The following is an 18,099-nucleotide window of genomic DNA, read 5'->3' on the forward strand; positions in this document are numbered from 1 at the left end:
TAGTTACATTTTTACTCCATCATTCGCTTGAAGACTTTTTGCAGCTGGTGGCTGTTACAGAATGGAAGACTTTTAGTACCCTGTATTTTAAGCAAGGCATTATTCCCAAGTGACGCTGAATGTATTTATGGAAAAGAAAATGCAAATACAATGTAATTTTACCATTATAGCTGACCCTCTAAGGCAGAGTAAAAATTCTTCCACTTTTTTGTGTAATTAAACTTGTTAAAGCCATTTCCAATGTTCCTGCAACTGAGGGGACACAGAATAAAAAAACACCTCAGAAGTTCCTTTTCCACAACTTACAGAAAAACAGAGGCAAAATAAAATCTTATGACAAGTAAGGGTAAAATTGTTTTTTTTTCATTTCCAGTTCCATTTTGAGAAGTTACAAGGCACACGTTGCAATTAATATAGTTAACTGCTTGCCACAAGTTCATTACACGTTACTGTTTTGTTACGGAGACTACGCAAACAACCCAATTCAGCACTGAAAAAACAGTTTTTTAAACACTCGAATGAAGCGGATGTATAATATGCAGTCTCAGACAAGCACACATCATATAAAATAAATCCTAATGCAGATGAATAATCTTACCCTGATGTTGGATCAACAGCTATGGCCTTAGGGTTGTTAAGATCCAGCTCGATGAGGGTAATGCACACCGATCCGTTCTGGTTGCAAACGAAGATCCTGTCACTGACGTGATCCACAAAGTAAAAATTCCCAGTGATCCAATCAATTGCTATTTGCTGTACGTCTGCCAAAAAAAGAAAGAAAAAAAAAAATCTCAGAAGTGCAATTGTAGTACAAATAACTGACCTGCGAGCTGCTTCACCAAGCAGATGCTCTACCCAGTCGAAGAGCTGAAGCTTGTTTTAAATGTATTATGTAGTACAAAATAAGGAATCCAATTCTCAACACAATACTGGTTGGAGGGAATTTCTCCTTTTTAAGTACAAAAGTCCGATTGCAACTTCAAGAGCATGAAAGATAGGCATTTTGTTTGTGGTTCTCTTAAATATTTTGAAGCTTGTCACTGCGAACTTTTTAAATTGTATTTCCCCAAGCGGCATCGCTGGATGTTGGTGCGTCTGTGAGACGGGGGTGGCCGATGGCGGGGGGACTGCAGCCTCTGCAGTTCCTGCTCTGGGACGTCTGTCACACCGTGGGGATGCTATACGGATAAAGCTTATAAGAGTTTATCAGCTATGTTTACGGGGGACTAAAACCAGGTAATAAATACTTCACAGAAATTTTTAAAACTGCGTGTAGATATGCGTCTCTAAAACCACTGTATGTAGCAGCCAACACGTGTGTGCACGCATTCAGTTATATTTAAATTACTTTTTTTCCATAGTTCTGAGAAATCTGATTTCTGACTCAACTGCCACAATAAGCAGCATTAAAGTACCTGTCTCTGTGATACTTTACATATAGAGGCGTTTCTTACAATGACGATGGGAGTTTTCCTTCTTGGGATGCTAAGGTAGCTTCACAACTACATAACACAACTGTTCTACAACAGTCCGTTCTTTTTGTTGTGGGACCCTGGAGCCCCTTTTTGTAATTGTCTTCTATATCCTGCATTTTTCTTATAAGTCAACCCACCTGTCCATACACAGTCTTACACTTACAGTGAGCAAAAGTATAAAGAAGTGCAAAGAACGTAAGTTTATCAATTTCATTTAACTAAGATTTCTTTATTTCCTATTCTTTTTGACAGAAGTGCAGTGATACCACCCTGAAAGACAGAATTAGTTATTCTTAAAGTAAGAACAACTCAATTTCTGTTGCAATATTTCATGTCAAATGTTTTCAATGTTAAATATTTTTTTTTTTTAAATATGTATTCATTATATTACAGTGGTTTCAAAATACTCCTAACATGAGTTGCAATTCTTTCATGATGAGAGAAGCTAGATGTGATACTTCACATAGTGGGGATTTTTTTGGTTACTTCCAGTTTTCTGTATTTCTATCACGCTTCAGAAGTTGCATTTTTAGGATTTTTTTTCCACGTTCCTGATTCAGAAAAAACTGTAAAGTAAAGTAAACCTGGTTCAGAACTGTAAGTAAAGTAAACCTGACCCAGGAAAAAACTGTGGTCATTGAAGTAATTTAAGTTTTTTACAATAACTGAGGGCTCATGCATTTCTTAAATACTTAAAACAGACATGGAGACTCATGCGTCGTCCTTCAAAGTGCAGGTAACATAAACAAGATTTACTCCATAAAACATCAGGAATAGCCACCAGCTATTCCCATTACACAGTTCACTGCCGTCTCCTCTGTCCCGGCTTTCTCCCCTTCCGCTATTTATTTTCCTTTTAATTCAAAGTGAATATTATGCCTCTTCTTTTCCAACAGCTCCTATTACAAAGATACGCTGAGCCAGAATAAAAAAATGCTCCATTTAGTCCAGCGTCCAACCTCCCGAGAAGGCCAATGTCAGGTGCACTATGAGCCACATGAAAGCACTAATGGTTTCTAGACAATAAATAAGCAGGAAAATGAGGTTTTTTCCATCATCCAAACAAAATACAGGACGTCTTTTTAAAAATATCAGAAAAAACTCTGTCTCTCTGGAAATCAGTTCAAGCATTTTCAATGTGTCTGCTTTCCATTTGCAGTTGGATTAATGAAATCAAACGTTTACAGCTCGCTGATTCAATGAGCCCTTTGAAAATGGAAAACAGGCTCCCATGGAAGAAAAGCGTTGCTCAAAATATTATTCATAAAGAATGAAAGTTGCAAAAGTGATTCAATTTTAAATATATGTAGAAATGAAACCAGTAATTAAATTCCTGCAGTGGGAGCTCTGGAAATCTGCTACACATTGGGAAGTGCAGGAAAGGGAACAAACTTAAGTAGCAACACACTGGAAGAGGGTCCTGGTTTCTTCTTTACCTGTGGGAAAAGTATCTGTTTTTACATAAATGCGATATTTACCTGAAAGGTACGACACATACAGATCATTAGATCCGTTGACATAACAATACTTGCTTTAATATCTTTTTTCCTTAGTTATTGATTAAGAGATCACAAGAAATGGCGCTAAACAGGTTATTTTACATGGAAAACAAGGATAATTAATTGACGAGCATATTAGGGATAATCATTTGCATCGAAGAGTTAAAACTGAGGTTGCTCAGCAAAAGCCAGACACTGAGAAGCAATTTCACAGCATGACCTTTGTGTCAAAGACCTCAAAAAGCACTGATAGCTCTTAACTCCCATTTGCCTGATTGCCCTTCCCAGGCAGGTTGTCTTTGGGAAGGGCACAGGCTGTTGGCAAGAGGAGGCTCATTACAGTGGTTCCTTGTAAAGCTGGTCACTACAAAGCGTAGTAGACTTAATCACACTTCCAGAAAAAGAGGCATATTAATTCACATTTTTCCTCACGAGCTACTGCGTGAAATGGAGGAGGGATCGCCCACAATGCAAAGAACACCTCTCGCAAAAACAGACCTTCTGGGGTTGTACCTCACTGTAATCTTGTAGTTAACCTGCACAATTAACCCACAGTAGCATTTGCATTTAACAGTTACAAACACGCTGTGTACTGTAGATACCATTGATCTGGTTTGGGTTTTGTCTACTTTGTACCGTGCGCTCTGCAGTGAATCGGGAACATCCCATTTCTCACAAGAGAAGTAGTTTATAATGCATTGTCCAAATCTACTCCTCCATAAAATTATATTCTACACTAAAAAATTGCACTTAGCTAGCAGATAACAGTTTTTATGAATCAAATTTTTAATCTCTATGGTTTCACTAGCAGCTATTCGTTAAGCTGCTCTGAATGGCTCTCCCGTTATCACGCAACAGAATGCACTGTATACCATAGAGATAAGGGCTTGGTTGCACTGGGGACTTCTAAAATATATATTATTGTACTCAAGAAGTTACTGAATTCATCTCATGCCTATTTCTGGATTCATATATTAAAATCCAATATGTATGGATGTGTACTCCGCTCACATCTTTAAAGTAATTAATCTTTTTTTTATTTTCATTCACACAGTTTCTGAAGTCTCTATGACTGAAATCACACATATTTATTCTGAGCAATCTTGTATATATTTTTGAGGGTTTTTCCTATTTTAATAACAGTTTCCTTGGAGCATTTCTGTCAAATGTGATCATCTCTCCTTTATTACTTTCTCAAAACTAGGATTTCCTCTTAAGGACTTCATAAAGAATAGTTGAGACATCATATGGCCTAAATTCTACTGTAGTTAATGACATTATGTAGACCACAGAGACTAGCAAAAGTGTGGCTAGAAGCATACTTTTTCTATTTCTTTAAACATACAAATATTATTATAGTTTTAGAGAAAATAGAAATTTTATATGAGGGTAGATAAACTTTCAAAGTGTACTGGGAATATATGTCTTATGGCTAAAACATAGCCTATAAAAATCAGAGCCATTTTGAATGACTGCCTTCTTTCACTTTAATTTTCAAACACCTATCTTGTACTGTATGCATCACTATGTTCATTCCAATTTCAAATCAAGACTTGCAACAAGAATATTTCAGTTCACAGAAGAGAGGGACAAGCAGTGCCATATTCTTGTTTATACTACTGTTACAATTGAGGATTCAGCACATGCACTGCCTATTAAAATCAACATTATATTAACAGATTTCCTTTCTTCCAGATATTGAAGAAAGATTAGAAACAGAAAAAATAGCAAGCTTTCTCCATTTATCCACTTCGGTAAAAGCATCCCTTGTTTTTAATGTGAGAAATGATCTAAGCAGACTACTCAGCGGAACTCATGGTAGTTGGAGTCTTTTTTAGAAACTTCTGAGTGAACTGGAGAATGATTTTGGATGAAATATAATTAAAATTAAAAATGCTCAGTGCACTCTCCATATGCTTCTAGTTAATAATGAAAGAGAGAAAAAACCTCTCTCTATTTTAAGGGAAATAACATAGCTTCTCGTGCCATACATGCTTAAAATTTTCCTTGCACTGAACATGATTGCATTGAGCACTTCCTAAATGGACTTGGAAATCCACTCAAGATTCAAAGACCAACAATTCCATTGGCAATTAGTATCAGAAATCAGAACCATTATTTGTTCTTGCTCTTTTGGTACTAATTTTTCTTCCATAGCCCATATGCATCTCTTCTGAATGACTACAACATCCAGACCTCCACACAGAGAGTCTTCTGGGCTTCCTTGGGGAGCTGAGAGAGGGGGAAATGATTTACAAAGTGGTGCCCTGATCCCCCGTGATTTCAGCCTCGAAACCACAGTTGCAGGGAGGGAAGTGTTTTCTATTTTTACTGCATCAAATCATCAAGTGTTTATTTTATAGAAATATTTCCACTTTGCAAAGAGCAGCTCAGGTCTGCTGAGAGTCACTTGTTTAATTTATTTGATTACACCAGCACCGTGGTTTTGAGGATTGTGCAGCAGTTGGCCATATGCTGGGGGAATAAACGCTTTGGAGAAGCAAGAGAGGATCGTTGCAATAGAACTTTCAGGAGCTTCACTCTTCTGTCATGAGCATCCTAACACATGGAAGGTGTCAGGAAAGTCCCCACCGGCAGCAAGATACAGGAGGACAAGTGTGGCACTGCCCAAGTGCCCCGTGTCAGGACACGTCACCTTCTGGTCCCTCTGTTCCCGGAGGCCAGGAGAACAGATCTGCACATCTCCCGGGCATGTTCACACCCGCTCACTCCTCAACCTGCTATGCAAGTAAGTGTTTGTCTCCAGGGATCGCTTTCACCAACCAGCCTGCAGTAAATAAGAGTTTGCTTCTCTGTATTTTGGCTAAGAAAGCAGCTCTTGCTTCTTGTCGAGTCAAAAGAGGTGAGACAGAAACGAAAAATGGGATTTCGCAAAAAATAAGTAAAAATAGGATAATATAGTGGAGACGTACTGTTTTTCCCTAAGTTTTCTCAATCTTGAAGTTGTATTTTTTCCATGTATAGGCGTTTTACTTCTGCACAACTAGAAAGTTTCTTGAATGTTTTGGCTGAAAGCTGAGATTTTAGTTGGTGAGGCTTTGGGGATTGTGTAAGATAGGTAAAGGGTAAAAGTGCCAGGCACGGACAGTCCTGATTAGTTTAATTTATTATCTATTTAGGGTTAAAAAAAAATAAAAAATATTTGCAAAGGAACCAACAAATTTTATTCCAAAGAACAAGAGCAAGCAGCTTGGGCACAGGCATTTTGCCTCCACTTGAGTAAACAGCCAAGTTTTGAATAACAAGACAAACAGTAGCAAGCCTTTCTTTTTTTTCTAAAATAGCCAGTAATAGCGAGACCAGGTAAATAGTGGGTAAAACTTGCTTAAATGCCAGGCTCTGAGATGTTGCAGCAGCACGGCCTTTGCTGTGCCTCTCTTCTGAGAGTCAGGGTCCTAATTAGCAGCCCAGACAACCTGATACTGACACTGTGGCCTGGGAAAGTTAAGCTGCCATAGATTTTCCTGTGCCCCTTCTACTGACAGCAATCTGCCGTAATTATGCCTGCAATGCCATTTATAAAACATGATTTTTATTAAAAATGTCAGCATTCCATATGTTGGATACGCTGCTGTCTAAACTTTTAAGAGCCGTGTCCTGAGTGATTATTGCATATGTTTAAAAGTGGAAAATCAAATGAAAACTATCCATCTATCCTTTCCAAATGACTCATACTCAGATACCTATATTCCTTTGAATTAAAACGGCCTTCTCAGATACTGTTTGTAAAGAGTATAATGCAAAGCCTAAAACATACTAAATTTAAATAAGTACTTTAAAGCATCCAGACTTCAAGTTCCTCAAAAGAAAAGAAAGCTTTTCCTCTTGTTTGCTGAGTAACGTAACTTAAATTTCAATAAAACGGGTTACTGTTGAAAATACAGTTGGTACTGTTCCAACCCTACAGGATATTAGAAGACACTGCTTTAAAAACCTGTAACTGCAAACATTTCACCAATAGCAGTTTCCCCAAGCCGAGGAGTTTTCAAAAACATGAGCTTAATCTAAATATTAGGAATACTTAATGAAAGCATCCTGAAGGCTCATGAAGACACCCAGTCTCTCAAAGACGTTTTCTATCCGGTCACTCAGAGATGCAAGAATTCAGCTTCCAACTAGATACAGAAGAGAATACTTTTAGACATTTATCCTTCAGGGGTATCCATTGTTCTGTTTAAAGACAGATTTTTAACCTTCAACTGGATGCAGCCAGCTTATGGAGAAGAGAAGATCCACCATCTGAAATGTCACACCATTTAGGAATTTCTGAAATGAGCAGTTCCATACCCTTCAAAGGACTCCGCGAAGACCATGACACAGTCTGGCCCACAAGATCCCTGCCAGTCCCCACATCTGTGAATTGATAAGTCAGCACTGATGATAAGATCTGGTCACACAGGCCAGTTCTGGAGCCTCTAAAGCTCTGCTCAGCAGACAGCCAACTAAGTCTGCTGCTCAGCTCAAAATACACCCTTAGCGAGACCTTTTCAGGTTTTTCATGGCTTAGTTTCTTTGGCCATTATGACTTGTGTTACTACAGGCAGCGGGGTGTTATTAAGCCAGAGATGCTATAGTACCTCGGCTGAGGTTGGACATTGAGCAGGTATTAAAACAGAAATGGAGATTTAAGGATAAACTTCTTCCTCTCACTGAGAACCTTGGGCTCTACAGATCAATAATTAAAAAAAAAACCAAACACATCTCCCTCTTCTAAAAAAATTTACAGGGCATTCAGAGGAAAGGTGATGATGGTGGACCCCAGGTATGCTTGGGTCTGTGCCTTTGCCAGGAGTTTTAAAGCAGGGTAGCAAAATCTGGTCCCAATTATTTTAGCGTATTTCGTCTTTTACTCGTGTTAAAGAATGATTCTACCACACGACGCATCTACCGCCCGAGTTTCTGGAATGAGTAAAGTGAATGAAATTTTCTCTTACTGAGCCTTGAGTCACAGCTGCGATGCCAACAGATTAAACAAGGAAGGAAACTGCGAAACAACGAAACAAGGGCCTTATGAATGGCCCTATCTTTTAATCCTGAGCGTTAAGATTTTTATAAGGAGCGATTTTTCTGACATCAATCTCATGTCAGAAATAAGTAAGAAGAGTTGAAACCATAAAGTTTCTAATTCCTGCGTTACTGAGTTTCAAACACATTGCCCTGTGATTGTAAACTTGTAATGGGGTCCCAGTAGCCTGCATACATCTTGAACAATAAAGACAGATTTATAGAGGTACATAGCTATAACAGCCTATTTTTTTTTTAATCTGCACGTTCAAAAGCTTCTTATAAATCAGCTGAGACTGTAAATCAAACCCAGTTATTTACTTCAAAGCAGTTAAGTCATCCACTGTTAAAATTAAAGCATAATTCAGCCGCAATGGGCGTCCGATCATGCAAGTGGACTGAGAGAACGGGGAAAACGAGGCGGCTCCATGAGGCTCTAACACTTGCCTCGTGTAACCACTTTCCATCAAAAGCAAAAGCAAAAGCAAAAACCTTCCACCTTCCTAGGACTGCCTGACGCCCTGATGCATGTATTATTAACTTGATAAACCATCGTTGCACAAAAAATAAGGACAGTTAAACATTTACCCACAAAGACACCAAGCAGTAGATTATTACAGTTTTAAAGATATATCAATAAAATATGGTGTTACTTTTGCAATACAAAGCATTTAAGGAAAATGACTTCCAGAGAAATTTTGAACAGTTTAATGCCAGAGGTAGGCAGTGGTGCTTAAAGGAACACTTTTTGGGGGATAATGTAGAAGTAAATTATATTTGTCAGCTCTGTATACTGCAGTTTCTTACAGGTAAAATGCAGGTCTTAATTTTGGAGGATAATTTAATTTTGAGCCCACTATAGTTGCCATTAGCAATATATGTTCTAGACAATATGAATATGCAGTACATGACATGACCTAGTGCTATAAATCAATCTGTTTCTTTTCCCCAAAGGGCATTATTACATTCAGTTTTAAACAGATGGCAATACTGACCATTGAGTATTTCATTCTGATAGATATATTCATATATGGCACAAAAGTCTTTATCTTCATCTCAAACATAACAGGGGAAAAGGAGAAGACATCACACTTTCCAAACAAAAAAAAAATTGCTAAAATAAATTATATTACAGAACTTCTTTGTACTATAATTAAAATCTGCATAAGGAGTCTAATTTAAACCCAGCTTGAAAATTACGACTTAGAGAATACTAGAAAATTGAAAAAATATTTTCAATTATACAAAATATAACCTCCACAGCTAGAAAATATATACTTCACTGTTCCACATAATATCTGTGAAACAAAACCGTATCACGTTCCTTACTCGATGAGATAGCTTATTTTTAGGGTTGCTAAGGAAAGAAAAATAAATTGCTTCTTATATTAAAGGACATAAAGATGTTTTCTTCATGTTTTCCCTCCCTCTAACAGAGGAATCACTGTCACCACCTGATGCCATCATCATGCTCCTACTTCTGCAAAACACTCCAACCCACTAATGTCACACGCCTTGTATTGCAGTTCAAGCAAAACAAATAAACAAAACCCTTCACATCTACTAATGCTGACAGCCAACTGACTATAACAAATGCATTCTCATGTAATCATTGCTTCATCCTCCCTATCTGCCTACCTCTCCCTTTTTTTAATCACTTATCACATCTATTCAATATCAAAATAGTAATGTTTGAGGAGAAGACTGTTATTTATTATATTTAACCTGATCAACAAAGCAGATAACTGCCCAGACTTAAAATACAGGCAGGAGTGATACACTTAAAAAAAAAAAGGTTATTTTTTCTTGTGAACTTATTTCCAGTACAGCAAGAAAAAAAAAAAAAACAACACACCATGGGTTTAGAGTTATGCATTAATTATTTTTCTATCCATTTGTGGTCAAGTATCAGGACACCGGGAGTTCTGCTGGGATCCAGATATCGCTCCACCTGAGTAGTATCTTAAAATGAAATAACACCATTAAAAATTCTCTTAAACCCCTCAAACAGCTGTTGCTTCCAGAAGTGTGGCACAAACTCAATGCTGTTATATTTGCAGAACTTGCACTTTGCTTTCAGAAAGCTTCCATCCCTTTGTAAAACAAGCCACTTCAGAAAGATATGAGGCCATAATCCCACCTCTTCCCAGCTACAGAAGTCTCGTGTACTTTGCACTAACTACTGCTACCTTGTGTATCCCCTATCACTTTAACATTTTGGTTTATAAACCTCACAGCATCCCTGTGCCGTATGGAAATACTGTTATTCTCATTTTACATTCAGAGGGGAAAAGATGAGATTACTTGCTAAATGTCACCCTGTAAGTCTCGGGAAAAGCAGTGGTCTCCTGACTACCAGCATCTCGCCTTTCTTCCGAAATCACTCCTGCTTTCATACAGGAAAAAGAATTTGTCCCAACACTTGCAAAGAAATACAGAGGAGAGACGTGAATATGCACGGCATCCCTCTTCCACGTCCCCTCTGCTACGTATGCTCTTCTCTTCCTCGTAGTAATATTTTTTGCCTACCCTAATGTTAAATTATAATACTTCTGTGTGGATCACAGGCAGCAAGACACAAGGTGTTGATCCTTCCAGCCTGTGGTCGGCTCTGACCCGCAAGGGGCTCCCCAGATAATTTGACAGCTCACACAGAAGTATATTTCAATTATTTTCAGAGCAGCTATCTTCAAATATTTTTCTTCTCAGTCTACTTTATGAAAGAATAATTGTATGTTCAAGTATCTGTTTGCAAAAGGAAAAACCCAAAAACCTCAAACCGTGACCCCTTATTTTGGAAGATACAGAACATGGATTACAGTGTGTGGATTCACAGACTGTTATAAAACATGTTTTCCCACTGCTTCCTCTTACTTGAGGCGCCTTTTCCCCACGGGTTCATTTCTGAAGCTAATGCAGTGGTTATGACTGCTTGAAACAAATCTGCATTTTGCAACCAGTTGAAGAGACTCAATGAATAACCAATCTATCCTTCAAAGTCTTAAAATGAAACTACGTCTTTTCAGTACATTCATAATTAGAAGAGAAACAGCACTGACCTTTTTAAACATATTATACTTATCTCCTTATATATAAATATAAAAATATTACCTCACATTAAAAAATTTTACAATATACTTAAGTAAAATAAAAACAAATGACATGCAAGCAAGTCCAAAACCACCAAAAAGACCGAGAGTCTCTGGAACTGCACATTGTGGCTGGTATCCCCACACACTCCCCAATCAGCTAATTATTTTTGCTTATATAGTGTGACAGAGATTTTAGGCAATTACACATGCAAAGAGTATCCAAACTTTATCATCAGCTCAAGGGCTGTCATGGTGAATGCCGAACCCAACACATCAAACCGCAGCTGTTCTGTGACATGTTGATAAAATGCAGGGCTTCAGCTTTGTGCAAACCGACCAACGCTTTTGCATATTCTCTCCTCATATGATTAAAATGCTTTTTTTCCAGAACTAAGAAATTGATATACCTTAAGCCTGACTTTAGCAAAAGTGAGTTACACTGCTTAAACGATTTGACACATTCAATTTTTCAATTTCAGAATAAGTGCATCACTAGAACCATCAACAATTGTAAAGCAAAACCAAAATTTTATTTTCTCGCAGCTAACTGACAAATAGTGAGAAGCATAGGAATTGTTCTTCCATTTTATTTATTTCATAATACTGACAAGATCCACAAGGTTTTCAGCATTTAAAGTTCTGCTCCAAAGCTGAAGTCAAAAGAAAGTTTTAAATCAAATTTGCTTCATTCGGAATAGAAATCCACAGTACAAATTTTGTGGGTTGAGAAGACAAAAGTATTCCTATAAACTGGAGGGAATACTTTTTGAGCTAGCCATTGCCCCTGCCATTCAAAGAAGTTAAAACCTGAAAAGAGTAATCATATGTTAAACTCCTAAATCAGATGGTGGTTTTAATTTGCCATGTCCACCACAGTGCAAATAATACTCGCAGTTTCACCGGCTAGTGCAAACATGCAATTCCTCTTTCCGTAAGAGCTGCTGATGAAGTACCAAGTGCAGAACAAGCCCTTTCTTTTATTCCGACACAGACAACCTCTTTGGTGTGTCTCCATCACTGACACAGCACAGAAACACGCGGGGAACAGTGAGCACCGAGAGCAGACCAGCCCAGAGCCCACGGGACACAGCTCATCGAATTGCTTAAAAAGCGCTGATAAAGATGCTGAAATCGTTTTTTTTATTTTAACAGGTACACAGCTTCTGATCTCAGCTTTACGTGGATTAATGCAATTTCTTCGTCATTTATGAAAAGCATTATCTTTATTTACCCTTTACCCTGTAGCAGTACAAGGAATTAGATCAGAATCCGTGTTGCAAAATACAATTAGTAAAGGCCACTGGCAAGATCACAACTGGCAATACTTGCGTTTTTTATTATAATACTCTTTTCCTTGCCTAAGATATGGAAGTAGTTGTTTTTTTTTTTCTTCCTGCTGCTTCCTCAAAACCAGACAACAGGCAGTTTTTGCACTACTGTGCATCTGATACAAAGTCACAGAAGATGTCATCAAGTCCCTGCTAATACTAAAGGGGTTGTGCTAATTCACTATCGGATGAACAGTGTTTTGGCTTTATAGTTTTTCATATGGCCCCTTCTTTCCTATAAAGACAAAACTACTTTTGAAGAATCCACAGACTTTTCTTCTTGACATTTTATTGCAATGCTGATGCAACTTGCGTTCTACGATCTGTGTCTCAGAGGAGAGTCTTTAGTCTTAATTTTAATAACACAATTCCAAGTAAATTGTGCAAAAAGAAAGGTTTCCCGACTTCTTCACGTGACACCACCGTGTTTTTCGGATGAAGTCTGAATGAAATCTTTGCATCAATAAAGTAATATCTGGAAGTAAGTGGCTGTCAATTAGACTAATTGAAGCAAACTCGATTAGCATTGTATGTGACATGAATTTGCAAAGAAATATCTCCACTTAGGAAGAAAACCATTAGCTACATCATAAAAAATGTGACAGTTATAAATACAATAATAAAGTAGAAAATACAAAACATACATATACAATTAGTTGGTGGTATCTAATACTAAAATCATATTACAAAGAATAGTTCCAGTGGCTGCTGGGTAAAAACCAAAATGAAGCCAACACAATGCATTTGGATGTCAAAGTCTTATGGGAAAATGTGTATCTAACCCCATAAAACATGCATTATTTAATTCCATGTTTCAGAAAAAAAAAATAATTGCTTGTGGATTTTTGGTTTGGTTTTGTTTTGTTTTTTGGCTAATATTTCATTATTCCTGTATCGGAGGATATAAATGCATTTGTAAAATATTCACTACAAAACTGTAAATTTTATATTTGCAGCAACCTAGTTATCTATACATTAGATCTTTACAGCTCCCACGATTATTTTATTCTATCTTCAAAATCTTGTTCACAAAATGCAAATGTTACTGTTTTACAAGGGGTATAGTAATTCAATTTAACAGAGTGGAAGAGTCCCTCAGCGTTATGCCTGAGGAAGATATATTTACATGGTTAATGATACTATGACAAAGTGCCCATTTTTTATTTACGAAATCCTGCTGCTGCTGTGGGATGTTCCCTGTTTGCTCTTGGGTTTCCTCCCTGGTACAATAGCTTTGCTATCAAGGAAGGGTTGGAATGTAAGGAAGACACACAAAAGATGCCATCACGCCCCACTGTTAGGACAATAATGAAGCTAATTAAGATGGAAGTCTAAAAATGGTCAGCTAGGAAGCTGACAAACTGGGGAATCCAACAATGCAGAACAGAGAGTGAGGATGTGAAGAGGCATCAGCTTTGCAGACAGAACATTCGGGAATTCTGTCTCAGGCAGAGGGGGGCAACCAAAAATTTGCACTGAGAAATGCCGCTGAGATAAGACATTTTATTTCCTATACTCAGTCTGAGAATTAACTGGCCCGGGCATGACTACTGGAAAGCATATAAAAAGAAAATAGCACGCCAGCTTTGCAAAGAACTGAAGCAGGGTTTTGACTGATGTCAATTAAAGATCAGTTGTGGAGAGTGGATGAGTAACAAAGCTTGAAGAAATAGTAGTATTATATCTTTAAATGACTGACAAATTCTACTCTTGGCAATTAACAAGCAGTTAATAAATAGCTCTTGTGTCAGGGATTATTAAGTGCAGGTAACGTCACTTTGAAGGGAAATGCCACCAATTCAGAACATCTGCCATGGAAGCTTGTGCCTCACAATGACATAATGTGGCATTACAGCGACGCTACTCAAGGCAGTAGCACAATCCTCCAAGTCAAACTGAATGGACTGTATCCACAAGGTGCACTAAAAGCAGACACATCCTCCACAGACAACATTTAGAAGCTTCTAATATATGGAAGGTCCTCTTAGGATCTCTGATATACAGATTATATCTTAACTTTTCTGCAGACACCATCAAGCATGGAGATATACACCCGAATATATGAATACTATTCATAAAAAAAGATAATGGATTTGCAATACCCACCATGGGCAAAGGATGAGATCCAGCTGATCGTGCTTGTTGGAACAGAAAGGTTGAATGAAAAGATATGACTTACCCTTATTCTTAGTAAACCTGATAATCATCAACAAGGCTATGCATAAACAGTAATCAGAAAAGAGTATCCCGGAGCTAAAAATAGGACCATACTGATAAAAGGAAGTTTCTGTACAGCCTTGAGTCTCCAAAGGAGTCTTGTCATTACAGGGGGCAGAAAAACTGTACAATTATCAGATAGAGTTGTTTCCTACACTAAAAAACAAGTCCATACTGCTCCAGGAAAACACCTTATCAAGGCTGTATCATATACTGAATAAAAAGTTCTGTAAAGTCCAGGTACACCAGAATGAGGAATAAAAGTATGGACAGATGCAAAGATGATGCAAATAAAACATTTCCCATACGAGGCCATGGTGTATGACAGACACCTTGTGGCTTGTGCTTGCTCTGAAGGGGAATATCTAAAAGCACACGGAAATTAAAACAAAATGCAAACACGGAAAAATATGAAAATCCCAAGAGCCGTTCAGGAAGTCATGAGGGAAGACTTAGGAAAGATGACAGTGACGGACCCAAGTAACCACCAAAGATGGGGGCCAAATCTGGTTCCCCGTGAGGCATCACCAAGTTCCACAGCACTGGTCTGTGCTGGAAGCTCTACAAGAGAATGTTCACAACTCACCTGGGAGGTGACAAAAATAATAAGGTGATAAAGTCCAGTTATAAAAATAAAGTTTCCAGAACAGCAAAGAGAATGGTCAGATTTGAAGAACTGCAGGATCTCAGGAGACTGAGTGACTGTGCACTAAAAGGAGACGGGAAATTCAAACTGAATAAACATGAAATTTATGAGAAAAGTGTCCTAGTTTTGCGTATTTAATGATGGCTTTGTCTAGAGCACTTAAGAATGAGATATTGAGACTATAAAAACCCCCACCTTTGGACAAAGAAAGGTCACTATCCCAGAAACAGTATTTTCCAGCCTTCTCAGAAATGCAAGAACAGCAATGTAAGATCAGCCAGGCTCTAAGACTGCCAAGATGCCAGGTACAGGGCAAGTATCCTGTGAAATTTCCTTAGGATACTCTTCTCACATCTTATTTTGGCTCCCATTCCTGTATCAGATGCTCTGAATGCTACTAAAGTGGCATTTGAGGTGTAAATAGCTTTTGTCACGAAACCTTCTCATTTCTGTTCATTTTCTAGGTCTGTAAGCATGAGCTGTCTGTCACAGAACACAAAAATCACATTCTACAACTATGTGACAGCTTATAACGCCTGTCTGGGGACAAGCTTGGGGCAGACTTTATGCAGGAATAAATGCCTCCCCCCAGATCTTCACAGTTGTTCTCCTCCTGAGTAAGCCAAACGGGTGCTTTGATTTCTCATGAATATTCACCAGAACTTCACAGAAAGGTTGCTGTCAGAAGCCTCATCCCCAGTGCTTAGTGTTTTCCTCAACGACTGAGCCTCACCAATGCCAAGATAAATGGCTGTAGCTATTCTGAGGGGCAGAGCACCAGCAGTTGTGGTTAATCACTCCTAGGAAGTGTTTTAGTTCAGGGAGATGTAGTGGGAGGTGATTAAGGGGACAAAAAACAGGGGAAAACTGGAAGGTAACCAGACATTGTTTCATCTTGGTCAAATTCTCTGAGGCTCCCTGTCTGATGATCTTCACACCAACAACATCCAAAAAGTGGGAGAGCCAAAACATCGTCTTTGGCTCATGCTTGTGAGGGCAAGTAGAATGGTGTTGGGTTCCATGAGCAGAGAGGCCAATACTTCTCCCCACTGGAGAGTTTCAACCATCCACGTCCATCACCTACTTCCAACCTTGGGGCAACTGTCCCCCGTGCCATGGTAGGGCAGGGAAGGCAGGTAGTTTAAAATTGAATCAGTACAGGGGAAGCAAGATATTTCTTTTCATCCAGATCGGTCCCGTACATCTGCCAACAGAAAAGCCTGTGTGCCTTCCAAGGTGAGGTGTGATCGACTGTCTGGAGGTATGAAACACCACAAGGTGGCAAAGCCAAACACAAGCATGGCAGGATTTGTACTGGTGTACTCTGATAACTGAATGCCAAGAGAACCTGAATCAAATACCAGCCAAGCAGAAAATATCACGCTGTGAAGCATCATCCTAGAAGAGATTTTGTTATATTCTGCAGAAGAACAGTGGCTGAAACCCAGGCTGTGCTGCCTGGTGCTTGTTTGGAGAGCACATAAGGTGCTTGGTACTTGTAGTGATGAAGATGCAAAATGTTTGTTAAAATGAGGAAGAAGGAGATTCTGTCATCCAGAAGATGCTGCTCTTGCCAATCCCTCAGTCCAACACACAAAAGCATTAGTATAGGATTGCACATTATGGCTTTGGAAGGGCAGAAGATTGTTGGATATTTTCCACCTTCATGCCATTAAAAAGAATTTTTGCCAGTTTGGTCCCAGAGGTAGCACTTTACATAAATTACTGTTCCTGGAAGTCTTGCTGTACTAACTGGAAGTGAACTGTGAGCTGGTATGAAGTGTTGGGGCACATGCCTGTTATTACGGGCAGTGGTTGCACAAACCTGCCTTACATGAGAATCTTCCCTGAAAGCCTATTTGGCTCTGACACTGTCTGCGTAAATCTTTCCAAGAGGAAATTTTCCAGCTGCTCTTCCAAAAACTTCTTGTTCTTATAAAGACAAAGATGAAACAACATGCCTATGCCTGGCCTTGGCTAAGACAGGAATGCCCTTGTTGACTTTACCATGGCAACAGAAACTCATCTTAAATGATAAACCCATCAAACAAAAAACTATCCATGATACAATAAATATTACGAACCTGAAACTAGTTTAATAACTAAGCACAGGGAATGCCATCAGTGGAGTTCCACGCAGTTCTTCTGTGGCAAGCAACACCTGAGTGCAGGATCAGCCTCTCTACCTTCTCCACCATTAGGCAGAAGAAGGTAGGGATGCTCCTCAAAGGCATCTGCTTGGATCCACCTGGGACACATACACACCTGAATGAAGTCATATTGGACTGTCTTTTGAGGGAGAATGCTAGATACTGAAGTAAAAAAAATCCAGGGAAGTGGCGGATTCCCCAGCATGGGACACTTTCAAGATTCAGCTGGACTGGGTACTGGGCCATCTTGTCTAGACCGTGGTTTTGCCAAGAAAGGTTGGACCAGATGATCCTGTGGTCCCTTCCAACCAGATAGTCTATGTTTCTATAATTCTATGACTGTAATTTCTTTTCCTGTGTGAATCCAAAGCTTATGCTCACTATGTAGAGCTGGTATGATGTGACCAGTAATTTTCATAGTACCTGCTTTCCTAAATGTAATCTTTGATCTTAAAATACGATCAACATTCTTCATTCCTAAAGACAAGACTTACTTGCCTTCACTAAAAAAAACCCACTTTGAATAACTAACAAAGAAGAACAGATTAGAAGACCGGGATAGAAAAATTGAAAATTACACAAACGCTGCTAAGAAAACTTCCCCCCCCCCCCCTAATTCTTTTAGGAATATTCCATTTTTATGTGAATAACTCCATTACACAACCAT

At 38.6% G+C, this 18,099-nt stretch overlaps 1 protein-coding gene across 1 annotated transcript in view; it reads right to left on the reverse strand.

Moving 5' to 3' along the window:
• LRP1B (LDL receptor related protein 1B) overlaps positions 1-18,099 on the reverse strand; it is a 527,248-nt gene that overhangs the window by 306,065 nt on the left and 203,084 nt on the right. The window contains exon 7 of the mRNA XM_065638136.1: positions 599-761. Coding sequence (XP_065494208.1) covers positions 599-761 — 163 coding nt within the window. The remainder of the gene's footprint in view (positions 1-598; positions 762-18,099) is intronic.

Source organism: Caloenas nicobarica, chromosome 6, assembly GCF_036013445.1.
Source record: "Caloenas nicobarica isolate bCalNic1 chromosome 6, bCalNic1.hap1, whole genome shotgun sequence".
NCBI lineage: Eukaryota > Metazoa > Chordata > Aves > Columbiformes > Columbidae > Caloenas > Caloenas nicobarica.